The sequence below is a fragment of the Amphiprion ocellaris genome, chromosome 14, assembly GCF_022539595.1.
Source record: "Amphiprion ocellaris isolate individual 3 ecotype Okinawa chromosome 14, ASM2253959v1, whole genome shotgun sequence".
In the NCBI taxonomy this organism is placed as follows: domain Eukaryota; kingdom Metazoa; phylum Chordata; class Actinopteri; family Pomacentridae; genus Amphiprion; species Amphiprion ocellaris.
The window spans coordinates 163,701-187,500 of record NC_072779.1 but is presented as its reverse complement, the minus strand read 5'-3'; the positions used below and the strand labels follow the sequence as shown (position 1 = coordinate 187,500).

General features: G+C 40.6%; 2 protein-coding genes across 5 annotated transcripts in view; one reads left to right on the top strand and one right to left on the bottom strand.

Annotated features, from left to right (window-relative positions):
- The window catches only part of LOC111569371 (putative monooxygenase p33MONOX), a 17,652-nt gene extending 11,506 nt beyond the window's left edge, over positions 1-6,146 (top strand). Inside the window, exons 9-10 of one of the 4 annotated variants that reach the window (XM_023271431.3) lie at positions 3,060-3,119; positions 4,257-6,146. In XM_023271431.3, the coding sequence (XP_023127199.1) occupies positions 3,060-3,119; positions 4,257-4,468 (272 nt within the window). In that variant the 3' untranslated portion in view covers positions 4,469-6,146. Of the gene's footprint in view, positions 1-3,059; positions 3,120-4,253 lie in introns of all 4 variants that reach the window. The other 3 variants (XM_023271430.3, XM_023271434.3, XM_023271433.3) reach the window with 3 other exon arrangements.
- Positions 6,147-6,622: 476 nt separating this feature from the next.
- Positions 6,623-22,824, bottom strand: LOC111569370 (rho GTPase-activating protein 24-like). Its single transcript, XM_035948718.2, has 10 exons — positions 21,270-22,824; positions 19,424-19,537; positions 18,821-19,028; positions 18,489-18,621; positions 16,716-16,789; positions 16,515-16,636; positions 14,661-14,895; positions 12,418-13,278; positions 8,907-9,183; positions 6,623-8,568 (listed from the first exon to the last, which is right to left on the bottom strand). The coding sequence occupies exons 1-9, from the start codon at positions 21,319-21,321 to the stop codon at positions 8,952-8,954; spliced, it is 2,031 nt and encodes a 676-aa protein (XP_035804611.1). The 5' UTR covers positions 21,322-22,824; the 3' UTR covers positions 6,623-8,568; positions 8,907-8,951.
- Positions 22,825-23,800: the final 976 nt, after the last annotated feature.

Sequence of the window (23,800 nt, the reverse complement as noted above, 5' to 3'; positions counted from 1 at the left end):
ATAGATAGATAGAGAGACTATAGGTAGGTAGATAGATAGATAGATAGATAGATAGATAGATAGATAGATAGATAGATAGATAGATAGATAGATAGACTATAGGTAGACTATAGATAGATAGACTATAGGTAGACTATAGATGGATAGATAGATAGATAGATAGATAGATAGATAGATAGATAGATAGATAGATAGACTATAGATAGATAGACTATATATAGATAGACTATAGATAGATAGATAGATAGATAGATAGATAGACTATAGATAGATAGACTATAGATAGACGATACATAGATAGACTATAGATAGATAGATAGACTATAGATAGACTATAGCTAGATAGACTATAGATAGATAAATGGTAGATAGATAGATAGACTATAGATAGACTATTGATAGACTATAGATAGATAAACTATAGATAGACTATAGATAGACGATAGATAGATAGACTATAGATAGATAGATAGATAGATAGATAGACTATAGGTAGACTATAGATAGATAGACTATAGGTAGACTATAGATAGATAGACTATAGATAGATAAACTATAGATGATAGATAGACTATAAACTATAGATAGATAGATAGATAGATAGATAGATAGATAGATAGATAGATAGATAGATAGACTATAGATAGACTATAGATAGATAAACTATAGATAGATAGATAGATAGATAGACTATAGATAAACTATAGATAGATAGATAGACTATAGATAGATAGATAGATAGATAGATAGATAGATAGGTAGATACTTATTTAATTTATTAATCCCATATACTAGCGTCAATAGTTTGGGGTCTCCCAGATAATTTCATGTTTTCCAGTAAAACTCCCACTTTTATCCATGTGCTAACATAACTGCACAAGGGTTTTCTAATCATCAATGAGCCTTTCAACACCATTAGCTAACACAATGTAGCATTAGAACACAGTAGTGATGGTTGCTGGAAATGTTCCTCTGTACCTCTATGGAGATATTCCATTAAAAATCAGCCGTTTCCAGCTACAATAGTCATTTCCCACATTAACAATGTCTACACTGGATTTATCATTCATTTAATGCTATCTTCATTGGAAAAAAAATCTTTGGTTGACATTTCTTCAACTATTAAAGCCTCTAACATCATTTTATGTGTAGAAAGACAAGGTTGCATTTTTTTTTATTTCTATTTTAACACCGTTATGGTGATGGGAACTCACTGGTGACAGAAACTGGCCTCCATAGGGATCTATATACTGTAATTATATAATAGATAAACTCTGGAAACCATCTGAGGTGGAACAACATAGAAGTCTGAGAGGAAACAAACTGACCCAGAAGCCTAAAAACACTGTTTGTTTTAGCAGCAGCTGGATATTGACATAATTAACAGACTTCAGGGAGATTTATCACTTTAAAAAAGCAAAAAGAATAAGTACAAGTAACTTTATTCTCACAGCTCTTTCCAAAATCAGCATGTCAATAAGTTTTCAGTCAGAGATCAATAAAATGTTAAGAGTTAAAACTGAATCAGGGCATCAATAAAATGCCTCTGAGAATAAACAGAAGGGAAATTAAAGAACATTTGAGTTTAACCAGATTAATGTTACCTTTGATAACGTTTTCTGTAACGTCTGTGTGAGCGCTCATCCATCTGTTTTCCTTCAGTGACCTGCTTCATTTACTAGAACAGAATAGCCACTTTATCGTCAACCAGAACATACACTAGTTGGTGCACATTATGACTGAAATTCCGGTGCAACAAGTTCGCCATCGGACTGATAAACACAAAAACAAAAATTTTTCTAAAAAACAATTCCAATATACATTTAAACAGCTCTATCTATCTATCTATGTGTATATATGTATGTATGTATGTATGTATGTATGTATGTATGTATGTATGTATGTATGTATGTATGTATGTATGTATGTATGTATGTATATACACACACACACACACACACACACCTGTAAACATACGCATCCGCACATATTTCTTTTACAGTGAAGATGTGGCATCAATATAGCATGTGCAGTGTAAAAAGTAGCAGCAGTTGTATTTCACAGTGAACTACGGGTGCCCAGAAGGGTTATTTTGAGTTCAAGAGTGTGATGGCTTGGGGGATGAAACAGTTCCAGAACCTGGCTGTTTTCGTTCTGATGCTGCAGAACCTCCTCCCAGAGAGGAGCAGGAGAACAGTCCATGGTGGGGGTGAGTGGAGTCTTTGATGATGTTGCTCTGCTGAGACAGCGCTTGTGAGCAACATCCTGGATGGATGGAAGAGAGGTTCTGATGATGTTCTCTGCTGTCCTCACCACCCTCTGCAGCGACTTCCTGTCTGAGGCCCTGGAGCTGCCAAACCAGATGGAGATGCAGCTGGTCAGCAGCTCTCTATGGTGCCTCTGTAGAAGGTGGTCAGGATGGGAGGGACAGCTGTGCTCTCTTCATCTGTTGCAGGAAGTGCAGATGTTGTTGAGCCCGTTTGACCAGAGATGATGCGTTTAATGACCAGTCCAGACTGTCCGTGATGTCCACCCCCAGAAATCTGGTGCTGCTGACCACCTCCACAGCTTTATTGTCAATGATGAGAGGTGAATGGCTGGGCTGCTTCCTCCTGAAGTCGATGATCAACTCCTTGGTCTTCTCGACATTCAGGAGCAGATTGTTCACGCTGCACCAGTCCACCTGCTGCTTCACCTCCTCTCTGTAGGACAGATCGTTATTGTCCTGAATGAGACCCACTACTGTTGTGTCATCCGCATACTTAATGATGTGGTTTGAGGAGGATGCAGAGCAGCAGTCATGTGTCAGCAGCGTGAACAGTAGTGGGCTCAGAACACATCCCTGTGGGGATCTGATGGAGACAGATGGAGCTGGAGATGGTGTTTCCTACTCTCATTGACTGTGGTCTGTTGGTGAGGAAGTCTAGCAGCCAGTTGCACATGGAGGTGCTGCTACCCAGTGGACTCAGTTTGCTGACCAGCTGCTGGGGGATGATCGTGTTAAATGATGAACTGAAGTCAGCCAGCAGCATTCGCATGTCGCTGTTCTTGTCCTCCAGATGTGCCAGGGTCAGATGGAGAGCAGAAGAGATGGCATCCTCTGTGGAGCGGTTCGACCGGTAAGCAAACTGATGTGGGTCAAGTCCAGGGGGCAGTGTGGAGATGATGTGGTCCTTTACCAGCCTCTCAAAGCACTTCATCATGATGGGTGGAAGTGCCACAGGGCGATAGTTGTTGAGGCAGGTGATGGTGGATTTTCTGGGCACTGGTATGATGATACTACTTAAATTTTCTGGTTGTGTAACTCGGCTTAGTTACACACAAGTTTGTCATCGAAGGTTACGCAATTTACAATCCTCACATGACACCAGACATTTTTTTTTAAGTATGATGTTAAAAAAACCTCATGTCACATTTTGCACACTTTATGTTAAACTGTCAAGAATAAAAAATGTTCCAGGTCCTGAAGCATTTCAGAATATTTGCAATAATAAATGGAAGAGCGTGAAGCCGATCTGTGCAGGAAAGAAACAACTGATGAACGAATTTTCCACTGGAAGATCGATCACTAGTTTGATTTGATGGAGAGGTTTAGGAGCTGATGTTTGTAAAACGTTTTAATTGGAAAACAACATTGATTTTGTCGTGTATCTTGTCCTGGAGCTTCTCTGATCTCCATTTCTTCTCTGTTCTGATGAACTCCAGCAGGTCGTCTTCATCGTGTCTACAGGTCTGAATGCACTTATCTCCCGTATGATTAGCTGGTTATATATTTAACGAGCATTGAGCATAATGAAGTGGCTGCTGAGTGATTTTAATTCAATTCAATTTATATAGCACCAACTACAAGTGAAATTGTCTCAAGACGCTTTACAGAACCCAACTATTTGGGTTGTTTTCTGTGAGCATTTTAAACATCCATACTGCAGTCAATCATGTTCATTTAATCGCAGGACAACAAAATCATGATCACAGTTGATATTTATTTCATCTTTTGCCCCAAAACTCTGTTAATATTGAGTCTGTAGCTTTTTCTCTCCTCATTTTGTTTTATTTCTTTCAACACGGTATCATTGAAATGGTTTATTTCACTTATCAGGCAGGAGAATCAGTGAAGAAGAAAACCAGAGACTTCCCTCCTCTGTGACTAAAGCAGTAGATTTAAACCAGCTTGATGATTTAAAAACCACCACATTAAACTTTAGGCCTGTTTAAACCCCCACCACTGACTACTTCCTGTTCTGTTCTCCCAGCAGGCTTTGCTCTGCAGGCGTACCGCGACGCCCAGAAGCCGTCTCCAATGGAGGTGATGAAGACTCAGGCCACCCGGCTGGCCGACAACCCCTCCGCCCGGAAGGTGTCGCCGCCCAAGATGGAGATCCCGACGGTGGACGGCCGACGGCAGGGAGCACGACCTCACAAGCTCAAACACCGAGACATGAACATCCTGACGCCCTCCGGCTTCTAGGATTCTCCAAAAGTCTCAGAAAATCTTCAAGTCTCCAAAAGTCTCCTGGCCGAGTGACGCTCTGAAGGTCCCATGAAACAAACACCTCTCTGTTACACAAATGCTCACCTGCCTCCTGCACAAAAACTCTGCTTCATTTCCACTGTTTCCTGTATTATTTCAAGTAGTTATAAAGGTTTCAACCCCCAGGTTTATGTGGACAGTCCATTGAAAACATCCGACACGGTTCACAGACAACTTTGTCTGTTTTGCAGCAGTTCCAGTTGTTCTGTCTTAGTTTTGCCTTTAAATGTCGTGATTTTTACTCAGCTGTTGTTTCCAGAAGTCTAATTACTTTCAAGGCCTCAATCGCACAAACAGTTGTAATAAACTGGAGTTATTCTTTGTGCAAACAGCAAAGGAAGACATTGGATTTCAGATTCTTCCATTCAAATGCATCTGGACTTGAGATGAATTTCCCTTTTGTTCTCCAGTTTTTCTGTTATTTGAAAACTTCCCAATCGTTTCATGGGACCTTTAGCTGCAGCTTGCCAGATAACCACTGGACTCTCCACCATCTCTGCCACTGAAACAAATCAAAATATTCAAAAAAAGAAAAAAAGATTGAAGTTTAGAAGAAAAGACTGCTGACATTCCTCTCATCCGTCATCACTTTAACTGGGGCTCAGACAAGAATCATCCCAGGAAGAAATGAGAACTTTGTCCAGCTGGAGGTGAAGATGGTTCCAGTTTAAAACGTTTCTGTTTAAATGCACTTTATCCTCATTTATCCAACCCAACGTTTCCTAGATGTAGACTAAACCTCCTCCAGTCTTCACACCTTGCTTGTGTCTAAAGGTCTTTTATTTTGTCATTCTCCAAGCAGGATGTGCAGAAGAACCACTTCCTTGAGTGTAGTTTGGCACCAACAACGGAACAAAACTATTCCAGATATATTGTAAAGAAAGATTTCGTCTCAGGAAAGTCCTCAGACTCCTGCTCACTGATTTGTTTTTAAAATAGCAGCAACTAATTTTATTCCTTTCGAGGATCAGAAGAAGAAAAAAAACTGAAAGTGAAACTCTGGACTGAAACTGATAATAGTACTAATAACTGATGATATGGAAAAGAAGTTTGAAGGATTGCTGTTTCTGGTTTTTAAAACAGCCGCCGTGTTCATCAGAAAGAAGTGAACAAGTCGCCACACGTGGCCTGAGAGGAAGCGACTGATGCCGGCTTTATTCCAGAAAGTTCAGCGAGTTTTCAGTTCCAGCTTGTAGAAGAGAATATATGCCAGAAGATTCATGCGAAGCTTCGTAGAAAATGCTGTTAAATGAAGCTGACGGTTATTTTGCACTCTTTCTTTCCGTTTTTTTTTTTTTTTTTTTAATGAAGTGGGATCAGTCTGTTCCCTGGTAATGGATCCGATGCATCAAAAACAGCAGCTAAAGACGTTTGTTTCGGTGTCGGTCCGTCGTCGTTTCATCCAGAACAAGAAGAACTCACTCTGTAGACGCTTTCTGTTAACATAAATCTGTTTGTTTGAAGTTTGTGATCACAAAGTGTTGAAAAGTGTGTTCGCTTTAAATGTGTCCCCGTCACAACACACTGTCCTCTGTATGTACGTGACTGAACTAAATTGTGTTGTTTTTCTAGTTGATGATTCTGAGAATAAATGTTCTCATCAGAAAAAACACCAGTCCATGTTTCTTTTTTTTGGTTTAAAAAAGTGTTTATTAAATCCTGACAGAACAGAACAGTTCATGTTTAACTGCTGGTTTTATTTCAGCCTCTAGAGAGACGAGCAGGTTTCGTCTTTTTCACATTGATTCACAGGCAGGAAAGAATTCAGTCTGCTTCAGTTTCAGCTTTAAGGAGGTGAAATTTTAAACATTCTGTTGAAATAAATGTCTTCATGCATCCTCATGTCTGACGTAGCTTTGCTCACTGAAGCGGTAAAAACCAAAAAAAGTTTCATTCTCAGTGAATTCCTGCACAGCGGGTCGGTCTAGTTCCTGAAACAAGAAGTCACTGAGGAGAGCAATCAGTCCATTACAGCGTTATTACAGAGAGAAATAGTCCGGTCTCCAAAAGAAGCTGTTCAACAAACCATTTAAACCTCGTATTGAACTGAAAATAATGCAAAGATGTTCAGACTAAGATCTTTCTTGTTAGTTGTTTTTTTTTTTTTTTTTTTTTTTTTTTTTTTAAATAATCCTCATTTTGAGTTTGATTCCAGCAACATGTTTTTAAGAAGTTGCTCCAGGAGTCTGTTCACCTTATATTTCACCAACAACTCAGGAAAATGAAAAGTTTTCCCATTCTTGATGGATTTAGGATTCAGCTACTCAGAAGTTTGACATTTATTGTTGCTTATATTTTAATAGAACTCAGAAAAGATGCAGGTTGCTTTTATTTTTGCTGGTTATGTGTCTAATTCAGCACTTTTTCCACAAAGCTTTGAGGAATAAAAACTAGAAATTGAGCTTCTTTATACAATGTCCAATAGACCATTAATAGTTCATTAATGTTTAGGCACTCAGGTATTCCTTAACCACAGGGAGCAGTCTTTTTCTGTTAAATTTAGTTTATTTAGTCACTTTTTCATCCAGACACCATCCACGCAAAGACTTTCATGTGTTTTAGAAGCAAACACAACAGTCCTTTTCTTGGTAGTTTATGACTTTTGTTAAACTCATAATCGATGTATTTTTGATTTCAAAACGTACCAAATGTTTCAACAGACCTGGTGCAAGTTTTAAAAAAAACACTGGATAAGTTTTAAAATCCAGTAAAACAACACAGAAAGGAAGGAGAACTAGTGTGGAAATGCATAAATATTAAGGATTATCAATAAAAATGAGCAGGTCTGACTGTAGCTGAATATATTAAAGTGTGTAAAACTCTGAACCTACAGCTGAATCTCAGAGGAAAATAAAACCGTTTTTGGTTTATTTTATCTAAAATCATCAAATATTTTCCAAGATTCTTGTTTTTTTAATTTCCCATTGAGAAACTTTCAGCACATTTTTTCACACATTGAAGTTTAAATGTGTTGAACGTTAAAATCTCAGGAACTATTCAAGATAATACCTTTAAATCTTCACTGTCATTTTTCCCTGTTAAAAGGGTGTTTTCCTTGCCACTGTCGCCTTTTGGCTTGCTCTGGGGGTTCAGGCATATGGGTTCTGTAAAGCGTCTCGAGACAATTTGACTGTAATTGGCGCTATATAAATAAAATTGAATTGAAATGAATTTCTCAACATCAGGTCATTGTTTCCGAATTTATAATATTAGACAAATCAAATAATCTAAATATGAAAAAAATAATTAAGCTGTCATGAAAAGTTCCATCTTTGAGCTCACTTTAACAAAAAATGGATACTGCAGAAGTCAAATAGTGATATTTACTGAAAAAAAAAACTTTTTAAGATGATTAGTCACAAAAAAGGAAAATAAGATTATTTTCTTTGAACTTTCAGAACTGATTGGTGAGAAAAGTTGGACCACAAAAACTAGAATGTTGGTAGACGTTTCAAAATGGCTCCCAGACAATTATTATAATTATCTAAATAAAACACTTTTTTACATTCAGGCAATCAGTTGAACAAAAATTGGTCGGCAGAAAAATCCTGATTGGTTGTGAAGTGTTCCTCCAGGTGTTTGTTCTTAGCGTGACACAACTTTTCCTGTCTTTTGTTGAACCAATTCCAAGTTTTTTAAACATTTTGCTGACATCAAACTCAAAATGAACATTTATTTTATCAAAAACAATGAATTTTTTTAAGTTTGAAGATGTAATATGTTGTGTGTGTGTTGTTTTCAGGTAAATCTAGGAGGAAAGATATCAAGGAGGTCAGAAATCCTTGTTGACTGCACTCCTGAGGTGTTAAAGAATGGAAACTTGGACATTGCGATGATTCAAACATGTTTTTCCTGGTTTACAGTATATTACTGCTGTGAATGAGGCTGTAGCTGGCAGAAAATGAACCATCAGAGTTTTCTGGAAGGTCGATGAATATGTAGAAGCACCACATGTGGACATTAGAACTCTAAAATGTTTGATTTTACCGTAGGAAAGAACAGGATGCTCTTGTTGTTGGAGGTTTGTGGAGGAAAATCTGCGAAAACCAAAAAAGAAGTTAAAGAAAATATTAGTGGAGAAGCAGGAATGCAGGAAATATTCCAAAACGAAGAAAAAGAAACAGCAAAAGCATCATATTAAAGAACACAAGCTTCTCTCTGATATTTCAATCCAAACATTTCATCAGTTGAAGGCTGGAGAAGTTCTATTAAAGCAGTCTCTGGTATAAAATCCTGTCTGAGCTTCACAGATGGATTCAGAAGTTTGAGAAAAGTTTATGGCTTCACTTTGGAGGCTGAAAGCAGGAAGACAAGTGGAATTTCCATGAGATGTTCCAGTGAACCGATCCAGCTAAAGTGTGAGGTAAGTTCTCACCATCTTCTGGAACCATCTTCTGGAACCAGCAGTTGATCTCCGTCCTCAGATACTCCCCGTTCTCTCTTTGCCTCCTGCTCTCCTGAAGTCTCCGTACATCTGGAAGAACATCTCCATCTCCCTCTGCAGCGTGGAGTTCCGGCGGTCGGCGTCAGCTTTTGCTCGCTCCATGTTGCGGATCTTTATCTCGGCGACGCTCCGGCTGCGTTTCTGCTGCTCCAGACGGACTCGGAGGACGGCGACTTGCCGCTGGAGAACGTTGTTGCAACGTTCCAGCCTGCGTGGAGAACATGAGAACGCTGTCAGTCTAAAACTCTCTGGATCAAAAGTTTACATTTTGATTCATGAATGGTCGCTCGAGCACACCAGCTTTATTTTATTTTACTTTGAAATCCAGGAGCTGCTCACTGAGCTCTGTTACTGGGTATAGACTCTTATTTTGAAAGTGAACCCATTCATACAGATGGTTTGTCCATGAAAACCTGTGTGACACAGGGACAGAAAGAAGCATCAGGGAGGTTTTAGGGCGGCTGTAGCTCAGGTGGTAGAGCGGGTCGTCCAATGATCGAAAGGTCGGCGTTTCGATTCCCTCTCTGTCCTAGTCATGTGCTGTTGTGTCCTTGGGCAAGACACTTTACCCACCTGGCCTCCAGTGCTGCTACTCACACTGGAGTATGAATGCGTGTGAATGTTGGTGGTGGTCGGAGGGGCCGTAGGCGCAGATTGTCAGCCACGCTTCCGTCAGTCTGCCCCAGGGCAGCTGTGGCTACAAATGTAGTTTACCACCGCCGAGTGAGAATGTGTGTGAATGAATAATGGATTCATTGTGAAGCGCTTTGAGTGCCTTGAAAAGCGCTATATAAATCTTATCCATCACTATTATTATTATTTTATTTTGACAGTCTAGCACATGAGGAAGCCATGAGATAGTGTGTTTATTTTGAAAAGCCTGCATATTTCCCTTGTAAGTCTTTTATCACATTTCAGAACTTTTATTTTGATAGTGTAGTGTTCCACAATGCGTCTGTTGACACTTTTTTTCTTTTAGCTAACTTGAAGCTTTTACTTTAAAAGGCCCGGTTAAATGAACTTCCTTCCTGTGGCCTTACTAGAGTCTTTTAAAGAAGAGCTGCTGTAGATCCTAAAACCTCTGGGACCCTCAGAGACTCTTATTTAGAAATCCAACCCAACAGGATGAGCCGCTCAGCACTCTGGTGGATATTGGTCTGATCCAATATGATACAAAATGTAGTTTTGTCTGGGAAAAAGATCCTTCAGCTGCTAGTATCCAGTCTACCAGAGGAGTTTAAATGCTCCAAGTTTAGGACAGAGCTCTTATTGTCTGGGAGTGAGGACAGTCTAGTTAGCAATGTGGTACTGAATCGTACCAGAGGGAGGTAATGGACCCCGAGAGCAGCAGTGCAGGAGGCAGAGGCAGCAGAAATAGTAGGTAATGTTCAGTTTGGCTGGGGAGGCTTGGGGCTTGGCCCAGGAAAACCAGCGTGGAACAAAGCAGGTCTAAAGGAGAAAAGAAAGCTGGGAGTGGAACAGATGCAGAGACAAGAGGAACTGCTAAGGGGGGCAAAGGCAGCTGGTCAGGACAAACAGGAGCAGTGGTTGAGCTGGGAAGGTGTTGAGAAGAGGAAGCTCAGCTGGAGGGACCTGTGGAGGATGGAAGAAAGCCGTAATAAAGTTCTAGTAGGGGCAACATACGATGTGTTTCCAACCCCTCAGAACCAGAGACTCTGGGTAGATGGAGACCAATCGTTCCTGCTGTGCTCAGGTACTGCAAGCTTACAGCATATTTTGTCTGATTGTAGAATTAGCTGATCACAAGGCCGGTATACATGGCGGCATAATCAGGCGCTGAGAAGCTGAGAGAGGAGAAAGCAGGAGAATTCTGGAGGTTCTAGTAAGGAGAGGTTAGTGGAGAAATTAGTTGGAGAGGAGAAGGATAAGGGTAAGGCCCTTATCCTTATCAAAGTTCCAGTCAGGAAATAGGCGAGAGCGTGGCCACCTGGTAGGAGCTGATGATGGGAAATGCAGGTAGATTTAGGAGGACAGCTTATTGTTCCCCAAGAAATAGTGTGAACTAATCTAAGGTCAGACATTGTTTTGTGGTCTGTGAATGAAAAGACTGTATTTCATTGAGTTAACAATCAGTGGAGGAAGAAGGCTGGATATGCAGACTGAAAGACAGAAGCTGAGCAGAGGGGATGGAGAACCAGAGTTGGTCCAGTAGAGCTGGAATGTAGAGGCTTTGTTGCAGCTGTTTCACTGATGAGCTGGTTCAGGGTCAGAGTCTGAGGGAGACGGTGAGGGACATGGCAGATGAAGCTGCTAGATCTAGTCAGTGGAGATGGATTAGGAGCGATAATAATAGCTGGGGGGGAAATAGCCCTCTCCTTCACTCTGCTGTCCACGCCCTCTTTTCCCTCCTCCAATGGGCAGAGATCCAGGAAGAGGAAGTGTAGCTCAGGTGGGGGCATGGCCTATTAGAGTCTCTGGGACCATCTCAGGTGAGTCTGTGGTGCCAGGTAGCGGCTGTGTCTTTGGTTTTATTGTTTTTTCTTTTGTTTGTTGTTTTCTTGTTACGTAGCATTAGCAATGAGCAGTTAGCAGTTGGTTCTTCCATCCTAGATGAAGTCTGCCTGTATCGTCTCTGTCTGTGGTGAGCTTGGCTGAAGGAGTGAAGTATTTTAGCAATTAGCGGTTAGCATTAGCACATAGCACTATCAAGGTTGGTGAGCTAGCTTGTACAGTTTCTTTGTCAGTGATAAATTTGCTTTGGACATGGTTGTAGTCTAGCAGCTAGCATTAGCATTAAGAGGGGTTTGGAGAGTCTATAAGTAGAGCTTCTTTGCTACTTTTTAGCAGTCTGCACTCAGCATTCAGCATCTTTTACCAGCTAACTGGTAGCATCTGGTCCCTACCTGGAGCATCTCCTAAACAGGCATGGGTCAGCTGAATGTGGCAGTGCTGTTTGGATTGTGTAGGAGCAGTGTGAACTGGCACTACAGGGGGTGAATCTGGGATACCAGTGTTCATCCTCGCCTCCTGGAGGTGTTGTGGGACTAAATAGAAACACCGTGGAAGGGAGGTTTCCACCTGATGACCCCCAGAGATGTGGTAGGAATCACTGCTCTCTGGTGGGTACAGTGATGGGTCAGGGGTCCTTCATGGAGTGGCATCTGTCTTGTTTGAAGCACAAGTCTCTTGTGTTTAAATTAACTGTTAGAACCAGTTAGAACCTGTTAGAACCTGCAACAGCTGTGTTGCTGTTAAGTTGCTGTTAGATTTGTCGTGCTGATGGAGCACTCAGTGACGTTCTACATTTCTGATGGAGGCTGCTATGTCTTAGCTTAGCTTAGCTCAGCTAAGCCTAGCCTAGCATAGCATAGTCTAGCCAAGCTCAGCTAAGCCTAGCCTAGCATAGCCTAGCTTAGCATAGCCTAGCTTAGCATAGCCTAGCTTAGCTTAGCTTGGCTCAGCATATCTGATGGTGTCTCACTTCTGGATCCTGGCCTGGTATTCGGCCATCTGCTTGGCCATCTGCTGCCTCAGCTCGGCCAGGAGGGAGTGAGCGTCGCTGGGCTGCTTGTGGTCCTCGGGGCCCTCGAGGTCTGGAGGACCAGAAGGGAGGAACACCTCAGAACTTCCTGTACTGAGAGGACTGTCACTGAGCACAGAACCAGAGGCCGGGGAATTAGGATGGTGGACGTCATCATCATCATCTTCATCATCTTTGTTGCTGTTTTCTTCTGCTGCCCTACTTGTGGGTAAACACTTGGACTGTTGTGGTACCAGACCAGGACTAACTGCCCCCATGTCATCCAGAGGTAGAACCTCACAGGAAGACCATGAAGAAGAAGAGTCCCTCCTCTGCCTCGCCTCCTCCACCTCCTCTTCACCCACATGTTCTCCTAGAGATGTAGCTTCCAGATGTCCATCAGCGTCGTCCTGCCATGGAGACGCTCGGTCCAGGTTATCGTAGGCAGAGGGGCTGCTGTCCCTGCTGGCTATTTCTGGAACTGCACCCTCCTCCTCCTCGGCACCTCCAGGCCTCCAGAAAGCAGCTCCTTCCTTCTCCGGGCCAGGCCAGGCCTGAGCCCAGCCCATCAGCACCGCTCTGGGCTTGGAGCCGTCGGGCAGCGGGTCCTGGAGCTGGAGGCTGGAGGTGGAGGCTGCTACGGGGGACGTTTCTCGGCCGGCGTAGTGCTGGTAGTAGTCTACGCTGGTTCTGTCAGAGCGGCTCTGGACGGGTTGACTGGAGCAGGGCGACGGGTAGAAGCAGTTCTCCGGGTGGGAGGAGGTGTAGCGATGGCCGAGGAGTCGCTTCTGGACGAAGTCTGACCTGGCAGCAGCAGAGGCGCTGCAGAGAACAGAAGAACAGAGAACTTTAAGGTTACATGTGATGAAGATCTAGTGGTATTGTGTTCCATGGTTCTAGTAGACTAGGAGTTATAACGTAAAAGCTGTGAAGATATGAAGACGCTCACTTCGTTACTAGCAAACCTGAAGGAAGTTCTACCTAACACCGGTAGCGTTCTAAGGAGAACCACAGAGAGCCTTTCTCACAGCTGGAAATTTAGTAGGAGAACATTTGAGAAGACAGCAAACCCCAAACCATTGAACATCTGTATATCCGATGTTTCCCACAGAATGACCATACGGCCTTCTTGGAGAACACAGAACATCTCCGACCATCTTCCGACCCCCTTTGTCACTCCCTGGCTCCCAACGACCATCGTTGAGGAGCCAGCTGGGCCTTGGCAATGGTCGTCAGAATGTGAATAACACTGACCACACCTCACAGGGGTTATAAGCTGAGGCAACATCAACCACCACCAGAACTGAAGAAGCCTCTTGGATGAGAAGTGAAACGTCTTCAAGGAACCTTCTTAAAGTCCAGTTGGATTGATTTTATATAACGTTCGTCTATAAAACGTTTTTTCAATGAGAAGAAAGATGTTTTCTATACAACATTTGAAAAATGTTTTCTAGATATCATTAGGACTTCAGATGACAGATCATTTTTTAAAGGACGTTCTTGTAGTACAGTATATTACAACGTGGAATGTTCTGCCTGTGATGTTCTGAGGATGTTTTGGGGACATTGTTGAGGAACACATTATAGAATCTGTAAAACATTCTCATGGCGTTCCAGGACAAACAACATTCCAGGAATGTTCTCCAGATGTTATCGAGGCCTCAGATGACAGAATGTTCTTATACAGAACGTTTTATAAGGTTCCTGTTATGTTATATATTAAAAATAGAACATTTTATTACATGTGGCAGAACATTTTTTTTCAGACATTCCTGCACCATGGTATATTAACAAACATGTAATATTCTGCCTGCAATATTTTGAGGATGTTTTGTGGACGTTGTTGACGAACACTTCTTAGAATTTATGAAAGGTTCTCAAAACGTCCCTTTGTGTTCCATGATAACAAAAGAAGAACGTTCTCAGTGGAGCATTGAGTTTTAAGGTCTAACAATGTCATCACAAGACAGGTTTTCTTCAGTTCTCCACCCTGTTATAGGAACATTCTGGGAATTGAAAGAAAACTTCCTGCTGTAAACATTGGTAGAACTTTGCAGAACGTTCTCAGAACGGTGCTTCACACTTCAGCCCAACTCGTAGAACTCCAGAGGTTTTTCTATTGCTCTGAGGTTAGACCTGCTGCGTTTCTGTTTCAGGTCAGGTGTGTTCTACCCATAGACTGTATATATGGTCTATGGTTCTACCTGGTGTTCTCTGAGTCCGCGGCAGCCTGTCCCCGTTCTCCAGAGCGTTCTGCGATGAGGGGCAGGGATAGCTGGCGGAGGCAGGGCAGCGGGTGGAGGTGAGGCTGCTTCAGGGCGGCCGGTGAGGCGTGAGGACCTCCGGGAGGACGGGCAAAGACGGACGGAGGGATTTTAGAGAACAGAGACTTGTGTTCTCTGATCAGTTCTAACATCAGAACCTGGACCAGAGCTGCACCTGCAGGACGCAGACAGAAAGGTAAGGACGTTCTCCAGAGAACCGCCTTGTTCCTAAACGTTGCCTTTGTTGGATCACAGATGCTACATTTATGTTTATTTAGATCATAATTGAACATAAAACTGTTGTTAAATTACATAGAAATAAATCACAGAAAAAAGTGTTAATATAAATGTAGAAAAAGTATTTTAATCCTGTAAAACCAACTGTTGCAGAAATACATGGGTTTTATTTTTTTAAATTATTTTCTATATTTTTGTAGTTTTTTTGCTCATTTTCTTATAATTTTGGGTTTATTTATATATATTATTGTTATTTTGCAGATTTTCACAGTTTTGATAAATTACAGATAATAACAATGAAATCAGGTCACCAGAGACATTAAGTTCTTTCAAACATTAAATCAAGGCTGAATGGATTTTTAAAATTAATGCTTTATAACACTTTTAAGCTGTAATTTTTCTTTCAACAATTTACTGTAATTTTACAGATTTTTCCAGTTTTCTTAAATTACAGCTAATAACTAATAAGATGGGGTTAGGGTTAAAATAGTTTTCATTTTCATGCTAACTGAACAAAAAACTGTCAAAACTGTGAATAACCCGCTCATCAGAAATCAGAATTTTTATAATCTGGTAATTTGTTCTGTTACAACATTTGACTGCAAAATTACACAAATATTTAATTATGTTCCAGATATTTCCTTTTTGTTTTAAAAAATAATATTTTTCTTGTGCACTTAAAAAATAAAGAATAATGTTTAAGCTATTATTTTACAGATTTTTGTTGTTTTGTTAAATTTATCTTATTAAAATTATTATACAAAAAAGTCTCCATTTACATGTTGACAAAAAATAAACAACAAAACAAAAACATGCATTTTTTTGGGATTTTTTTTTATTTAAATGAGAAAAATGACATTATTTTACAGATATTTGTTATTGTTATTTTAAATGAAACAAATATGCATATTAACAATTTTAACAAGTAAATAAGTGTTGTCAGTGTTTTTTCCTGCTTTGTTAAATTAAAATAGAAAACTCATGTGGAGAAAATATTAATTCATAAAAAACAAAACACAAAACAAACAAAAAAACTGGACAAAACTATTTACTAGATCACATCAAGAATCAATATTTTTGCAAAGAGTAATTTGTTCTTTTGCAATATTGACCTTTTTTTATGATATTTAAATCGGCAAACATTTATGGTATTTGAATTTTAGCAAATGTTCAGTTCACTTGTCCTTTAGAATTCAAATTTTAATTACACTCTAAATGAAAACCTCCCAGAGACTTTATTATTTTTTCGTACTTTGACAAACCGACATGGGGAAAGCTTCTTATGTGTTTAATGCGTGTTAAATGATATTTCTGTGCTTTCTTTACAGAATATTTCAAACTAATTCTATGTCTTGACAGCTGTGGACTGACTTTAGTGAATAAAAACTGAGGCTGTAAATTCACATTTAATATCTGGAGTTTATTGAACTTGTTTTCTCAAGTTCAGTTAATTTAACTCAACTCTTAAAATTCTGAGCTAATTAATCAGTTGAAGCGCCGTTAAAGTCTTGTTTCAGAGCTGAGCCATCAGGTTTAGGTGCAGATTTAAGACTCTACCTCCCATGATGCTTTGCGGGTCCTCGGCTTTGGCTCGGAGGATGTTTGGTCCGAACACAGTGGCCAGGTTCTGGACACTCATCCTGTTAGAGTCGGAGTAACTCTGGACCTCATTCAGAAAGCTGCAAACACAGAAGAGCAGATCTGTGACGTCTCCACGGGTTTAAACTCCAGATGAAGGATCAGGAAGGAGGAACTTACTGGCAGATGAAGTTCAGTACATTGAAGTTTGCAACCGGTAACTCGTGAAGTAGTTTCCTCAGATCTCCCAAACCCTGACAGAGGAACAAAGAGAAGAAGGAAAGATAAAAACTAGGGCTGAGACTTTAACGCGTTAATTTCGATCGATTTATTACAGCGAAAATAACGCCTTAAAAATAATAACCCAATTAATTGCACCCTCCTCAGTTCCCTCATTTCTACCACACCGGTAACTCTGATGAACACTCCAGCCCAGTAGGTGGCGGTAATGAACCTAAAGTCTGTTTGTAGCCATGAAGAAGAAGCACAGGAAGCACTGAGTGAAGTCAGGCACTGGTGAACAGTGAAGGAAGATGAGATTGAGCTTGTTGGACAGAAATTTTCCTTTTAAACATCCTCCCGATGGTAGCTTGGATAAAAGCCTGGTTGTGTGTAAATTGTACAACAAAGAGTTTTCTGATCACTGCGTCACTTCAAGCTGACGGTATCACCTCAATGTAAAACATGTTGCTGTTAGCACCAGAGCTAACGTTAGCTACGAGTCATGCTAACGGCTAATGGTGTAGCCATCCCATAATAGACCACTTTTCAAGACAGTGCTGAGTTTACAAAAAGTCTTAAAATGTTGAATAAAATCGCTATAATTGCACTTAGATTTGCAGTAATCTGTGAATGTAGCAGACAGATGAAAAATGCAGATAAATAGAAATGAAACATTTTTGTGGTTTAAGTTTTTACTCCATCGAGGCTCTGCCTCCTTGGAGGAGGAATAACCTAAACAACAAAAATATCTCTTTTAATAACTTAATTATAAACTTTTTGTTTATAAAAAATTACATAAATAAAACTTGATATTCCTATAAAAAGAACCATCAAAATTCCACCATTTATCAGACCCAGAAAAGATGAAAACAGAATGAATCTGGATTTTCAACTTTCTGAAGTTCCTTGAACTACTTATGCTGATTTTATGTGCCATACAGTGGAAAAAATAACTAAATTCAGGCTTTAAGTCATCAAAATCACTTTTTTCTATATGTCCCATTTTCCTTTTTAAAAATAAATTTTAAATTATAAACATGTATATGTCTATTCATTGATTCAACTGTCAACCACAATTTTATTTGAATTGAAAAACTTCACTTATTGTGTCAAATATTGCTATTTGACAAAACTATAATTATTGCAATTAATTAATTACAAAGCATGTAATTAATTAGATTCATTTTTTAAATTGCGTCCCACCACTAATAAAAACTAATCAGTAAACACTCAGACTCAGCAAACATCTTTCTGGGATTTTATTCAAAGCAAATGAAGATTTAAAATACATTTTTATACTTGCTAGTTAGAAGTTGAAGGACCGACCATCTCTGATTTGTTTAAAGATAATTATCATAAACTATTGATATTAAAATACATTTTTCAGTTTCAATTTTATTCACTTTTTGAAAATCCTGAATTTTTCTGAGTTGGTGGCATCACTCCAAATGTTGACCAAATAATTAGTTTTTAAGTGTAGTGAACCTCCTTCTCACAGTATCTCCTCTACATGATAAACACAGTGCGAGTCTAACTGCTGTAGGACTGAAGGTTTTTATATTAATGACCCACCAAACTCTCATTCACCTCCACTATATCAGAGCTCTAAAGTCTGGAATGAAACAGACCCCACCTGACCAGAGCCATGTGAGAAGTTCAACCACTAGAGGTCAGCATAGACAAGGCTTTAAGGAGTTTAATGGACGATCTGACATGAGGAGCTGCAATTACCAGCATTCGGTAGCTTGACAGCTTCTGGCCGCAGAGCAGGAAGTCCTGGTAGCGGCTGTAAGGAACCAAGGGCTCCGGCAGCTGTCTGAGGTAGAGCTTCAGCAGCGACGCCACCGTGTGGACGTCTGTGCTACTGCAGGTAAAACACACAAACAGCTAACTTAATCAGACATGATGAGGAAAAATAACACAGAGTTAGGGTTAGAGGGACTGTACCTGTCGAAGGGTTAGCAGAGGGACCGTACCTGTCGAAGGGTTAGCAGAGGGACCGTACCTGTCGAAGGGTTAGCAGAGGGACCGTACCTGTCGAAGGGTTAGCAGAGGGACCGTACCTGTCGAAGGATGGCCTCTCCCCTGAATCGAACGCCTCCTGCAGCTGTTTGACCAGACTGGCCTGCCCCGGCTGACGGAACAAGCCCACCTCATGGAGGCCACGTTCCCGGATGAAGTTCACACACTGCTCCACCACTAGAGGAACCAAACGCACCCCATAGCGCCGCTCATACAGCACCGTCTCCTCCAGACGCTGGCCAAAGACCCCTACCGGAGATAAAGATTCAATGAGAGTCCTCCTAAATCCAGGGCCCATCTGGACCAGAAACAAGGTGGATGAAGTACTTTCAGTGAATTATCTATAATAATAATAATAATAATAATAATAATAATAATAATAATAATAATAATAATAATAATAATTAATATAGGTTATTAAATTAATAATTTAAATTATTAAATAGGTGATTCCATAAGGATCATGATGCTGCCACCACCATGCTTCACATCATGATGCTACAGCCAAACTTCCAAAGGGTTGAATATTTTCATTTCAAAGCACAAATTGAATCCACTAATGATATTCGTACCACATACAACAGCAGCAGTTTTTCCCAGCTGAGAATCGAAGTGTATTTTAGAGGGTCATGGTGTCCATGTACCTGTGAAGGGGATCCAGACTCCCTTGTTGAGGCTCTTCAGCCACTCGTCTCCCTGACCGGCACTGTTAGACAGGAAGAAGTAGGAGCCTGGGCTGGCCAACACGTCTCTGTTACCTACAAACACGCAATCATGGTGGATTTTAGGGGTTTGTTCAGGTCCAAGTTAACCTCCAGAGCTGTAAAATGAAATCGACATTCAGAACCCGCAGTTCCCTGAATGTCCACTAGAGCCTCCGTCAGTGATTCAGTCTCCATAGAGCCTCATGTTAAAATGCTGCACTTAACAGCAGAAGTAAACACATTTACAGTTTGGTAGGAAAACGGTTTTAGTCTCTGCAGCTAATTTCTGATGACAGTAGGGGGACTGATTTTTATAGAATTTAATCAAGTTAAGGTTAAACGTAATTAAGGACATGAAACCTACAGGTGTTTGCATGTCCTGCTCCAACTCGTTACCTCGTCAGTTAATGTCATTTTTCTCTACTTTTAGTATGCACCTTTCTGCCTCCTCCTCCTTCAATATTAGTCCTGTATAAATGATGCTTTAGGAAACTGACCTGATCAAATATACATAAATAAGAACCTTTTATCAGCCATTGTTATTAGAATTTGTAATATTACAGTTTGGTTTTATTACCATCAGATGTAGAGAAATATTAGTAAATATTGTGAATATTAAAATAATAATTTAAACTAAACGGAGAGACTTGATTTTACATTTAAACAAATACAGACCTTGGTATTACACTGTAAAAAAATAGTGAAAATCAAGTGGAAAGAAATATGTTAGAAAATGTTAAATACTGTAGAAATGGTGAACATAAGCATATATTTGTGATATAGTTCTATTTTATAGATTTCAATACAGTAAAAATGTGCAATTTCATGGTTACACATAGTAAAAGAACAAATTATTATTTGTAAAAATATAGATTTTTGGATGCAAATTTAATTTGGTTTTCAAATAGCAGGACGTTTCTCTAAAACAACAATATTTATGCTGATTTAAATGCAGCTAAAGTAGTTTTACAGTGAAATAATTCAAGCTAGAAAGAATTATTTGCGGTTTTTCATTACAGCTGATGTGTAAATGAATACTTTCATTTATTTAAACATCGAAAATCTGTAAAATAATAGAAAATATTTTAAAAATTAGCAGAAAGTCCGACATATTGCCCAAATATACATAGTTCATCTCTAAAACTTGCATAAATATTTTCTGTCTTGTTCCAAAGAGCTCCATATTTAAATTTAAATTTAAACCGTTAGATTCTGAATATTTTGTAAAAAATACGATATTTTATTGGGTTAAAATAAAGAATGTTTTGTTCCTGTCTATGCTGAAATAAGATTCAAAGGTTCCTTGAAGATCACCAGAGTTCCTAAAGGTTCTCCTGATTCTCTCCATTTCCCATCATGCTCCGCTGTGCGTCTTCCTCAAAGTCACGCCAGACACACACCGACGTGTGTCCGAAGCGTGTTCTCACACATGAACCACACAAACGCAACACAAACGCACACAAACACACATAAACGCAACAGAAATGCAACACAACGCACACAAACGCAACACAACCACAACACAACGCACAAAAACACACACAAACGCAACACAAATGCACAGAAACACACAGAAATGTACCACAAATGCACACAAATGCAACACAACCGCAACACAAACACAACATAAATGCAACACAAACGCACCACAGCAGGACTTGTGGAGGGTTAATGTGTAATCAGCTGATAGTTGTGCGTCACACGTGTCTCACCTTTGTGACTGCTACTTTTATGTTTCGAGGACTTGTGGAGGGTTAGCGTGTAATCAGCGTCATGCGTGTCTCACCTTTGTGGCCGCTACTCTCATGTTTCCAGGACTTGAAGCAGCTGAGGCCCATGCTGCTGCAGAACTCCTCCTGTCGGCTGCTTCCTGAGCGCTGTCTGCAGACTGGTGAAAGAACTCAAGCATTGGAGAGAGCAGAGGTTTGGGTTTTTCTCGTCTTTTCCTTCCTGTCTTTCTTCCCTGTCACCACATAGCTTCAACTAGCAGCACTTTTAGCATCCTGGTCGGCCACAGGGAGTCAACCCTGGTGGAAAAAACCTTTAAAAAGATACGCTCTTGACGGGTTCTCTGAAATTTCACCTTTTTGCATACAGAGATGGATGTGCAGAGACGTCCTTGGGGGAACTTAAGCTAAAGTTAAAGGAGAACTTGTGGTGGATTTGGGAGAATTGCTGGACATTAAACCTTAAAGAGCGTCTCTCGGTTTATCCACTTTCCAGTGTGAAACGTGGTGCAAGTACAAAAATGCTGCTTCTAAAAAAGAAGTCTAGACGTCATCAAAATGTTCCAGGTGGAGATTTAACTTTAAACTCTGAAGTCTGAGGAATATAAAAACCAAAGGAGGAGCCAAAGGATGGATATAGGAGGCCTTGTGGAGATTTTCTGGTATTGTACCTTCAATTGGGCCTAAATGGGCAGAATAGTTGATAGAAAATCTTGAAAAGTCACCTTGAGTTGGTTTTCTAGCCTTTACAAGAGGCTGGTCTCTGATATGTATATTAAAGAGACTTGCTGAGATCTAATTTGGATAAATATCTTCAAGGCCTGGTGGATAAATGATGAATGAATTGAATTGTCCTGTTCTTGATGTTAGGGATGGGAGGAAGAGGAGAGACTGTTGGAGAAACTGCCTTTAAAAGAAGTTCTTGTTGAATATGAAGTCACAGAAGGAGAAAAATCCCAGGATGTTGCAGCCAACTTTGCACCAAGACTCTTCTTCTCGGGTTTTTCTGAGGGTAATTTTCTCCACTGGATGCAGATAGATTCAGTCCATCAGTCACTGAAGCAACATTTTCCTGTAAGTAGCATTTCCACCGTTCTCCACCAGAACCTTCTCTCCAGAGCTGCTGCAGATGCTGACATCCCGCTGGTTCACGACAAAACGACTGCAGCAACAAAACCTGCAGAAAGTCCGATGCTCCGGTTCCTCCCGCTGGAACATCAGCAGATCAAACGTCCATGCAGAGAACAGGAGTCTTCATCTGTGCACCTCTCCCCACCATTTCCAACATCGTGTCTTTGGAGCGTCTCCTGTTGCTGCTTCATCTGGGATCAGATTATTCCACCTGCTTCTTCCTCCGTCTTTCTGCTTTCATGTCATATTTTTGCTCAGCAGAGATTGAAAGAAGGACAGCGTGATGTCAGCTCCATCCTCTCTGCTTTATCAGCTCTCTGGCTGGACGTCCTGCTCCATTTTCCAAACCACATCTGTCCATGAGAACGTCCACGTCTTCTCCATCCCTCTCCTCCTCCTTCACTCCATCCCTTCCTATCTGCTGTCCCTCTCTTTGTCCTTCTGTCTCATTCCCTCTCTCCCTCTTTATCTCCCTCTCTCTCTCTACATCCATTTCCCAGCAGAGTGTTGCCCCCAGTTGCCCCCCTCCCCATTTGCCTCATCAATAACCTCCGAGCGTCTGAAGGCTACATTAGGAAGATTGGTTCTCTGCGACGCAGCGCCGTTTGACCAAAGTAATCACAGCTGATGGCCAGAGAGAGAGAGAGAGAGAGAGAGAAGGAAGAGATGATCTGGCTCAAAATCTGCTGAAGTAAAGTATGGACTGCTGCTGCAACACACACACACATAGAGAAACACACACACACACACACACACACACACACACACACAGAGAAACACACACACACATGGAGAAACACACACACACACGGAGAAACACACACATAGAAACACACACACACATAGAGAAACACACACACACACATAGAGAAACACACACACATACACAGAGAAACACACACACACACATAGAGAAACACACACATAGAAACACACACACACAGAAACACACACAGAAACACACACATACGGAGAAACACACACACACACACACATGGAGAAACACACACACATAGAAACACACACACACATAGAGAAACACACACACACATGGAGAAACACACACACATAGAAACACACACACACACACACATAGAGAAACACACACACATAGAAACACACACACAGAAACACACACACACAGAAACACACAGAAACACACACACACGGAGAAACACACACACATAGAAACACACACACGGAGAAACACACACACACAGAAACACACACACATATGGAGAAACACACACACACAGAAACACCCACACACGGAGAAACACACACACATAGAAACACACAAACACACACACAAAAAAACACACACATAGAGAAACACACACACACATAGAAGCATTGAGAAACACACATAGAAACACACACTGTCTCCATGGTTCCAGTGGACATTAAATCCAGGGTGACCTCAGAATGAGGAACCTCCTCTGCCTACGGTCCGGTTCTA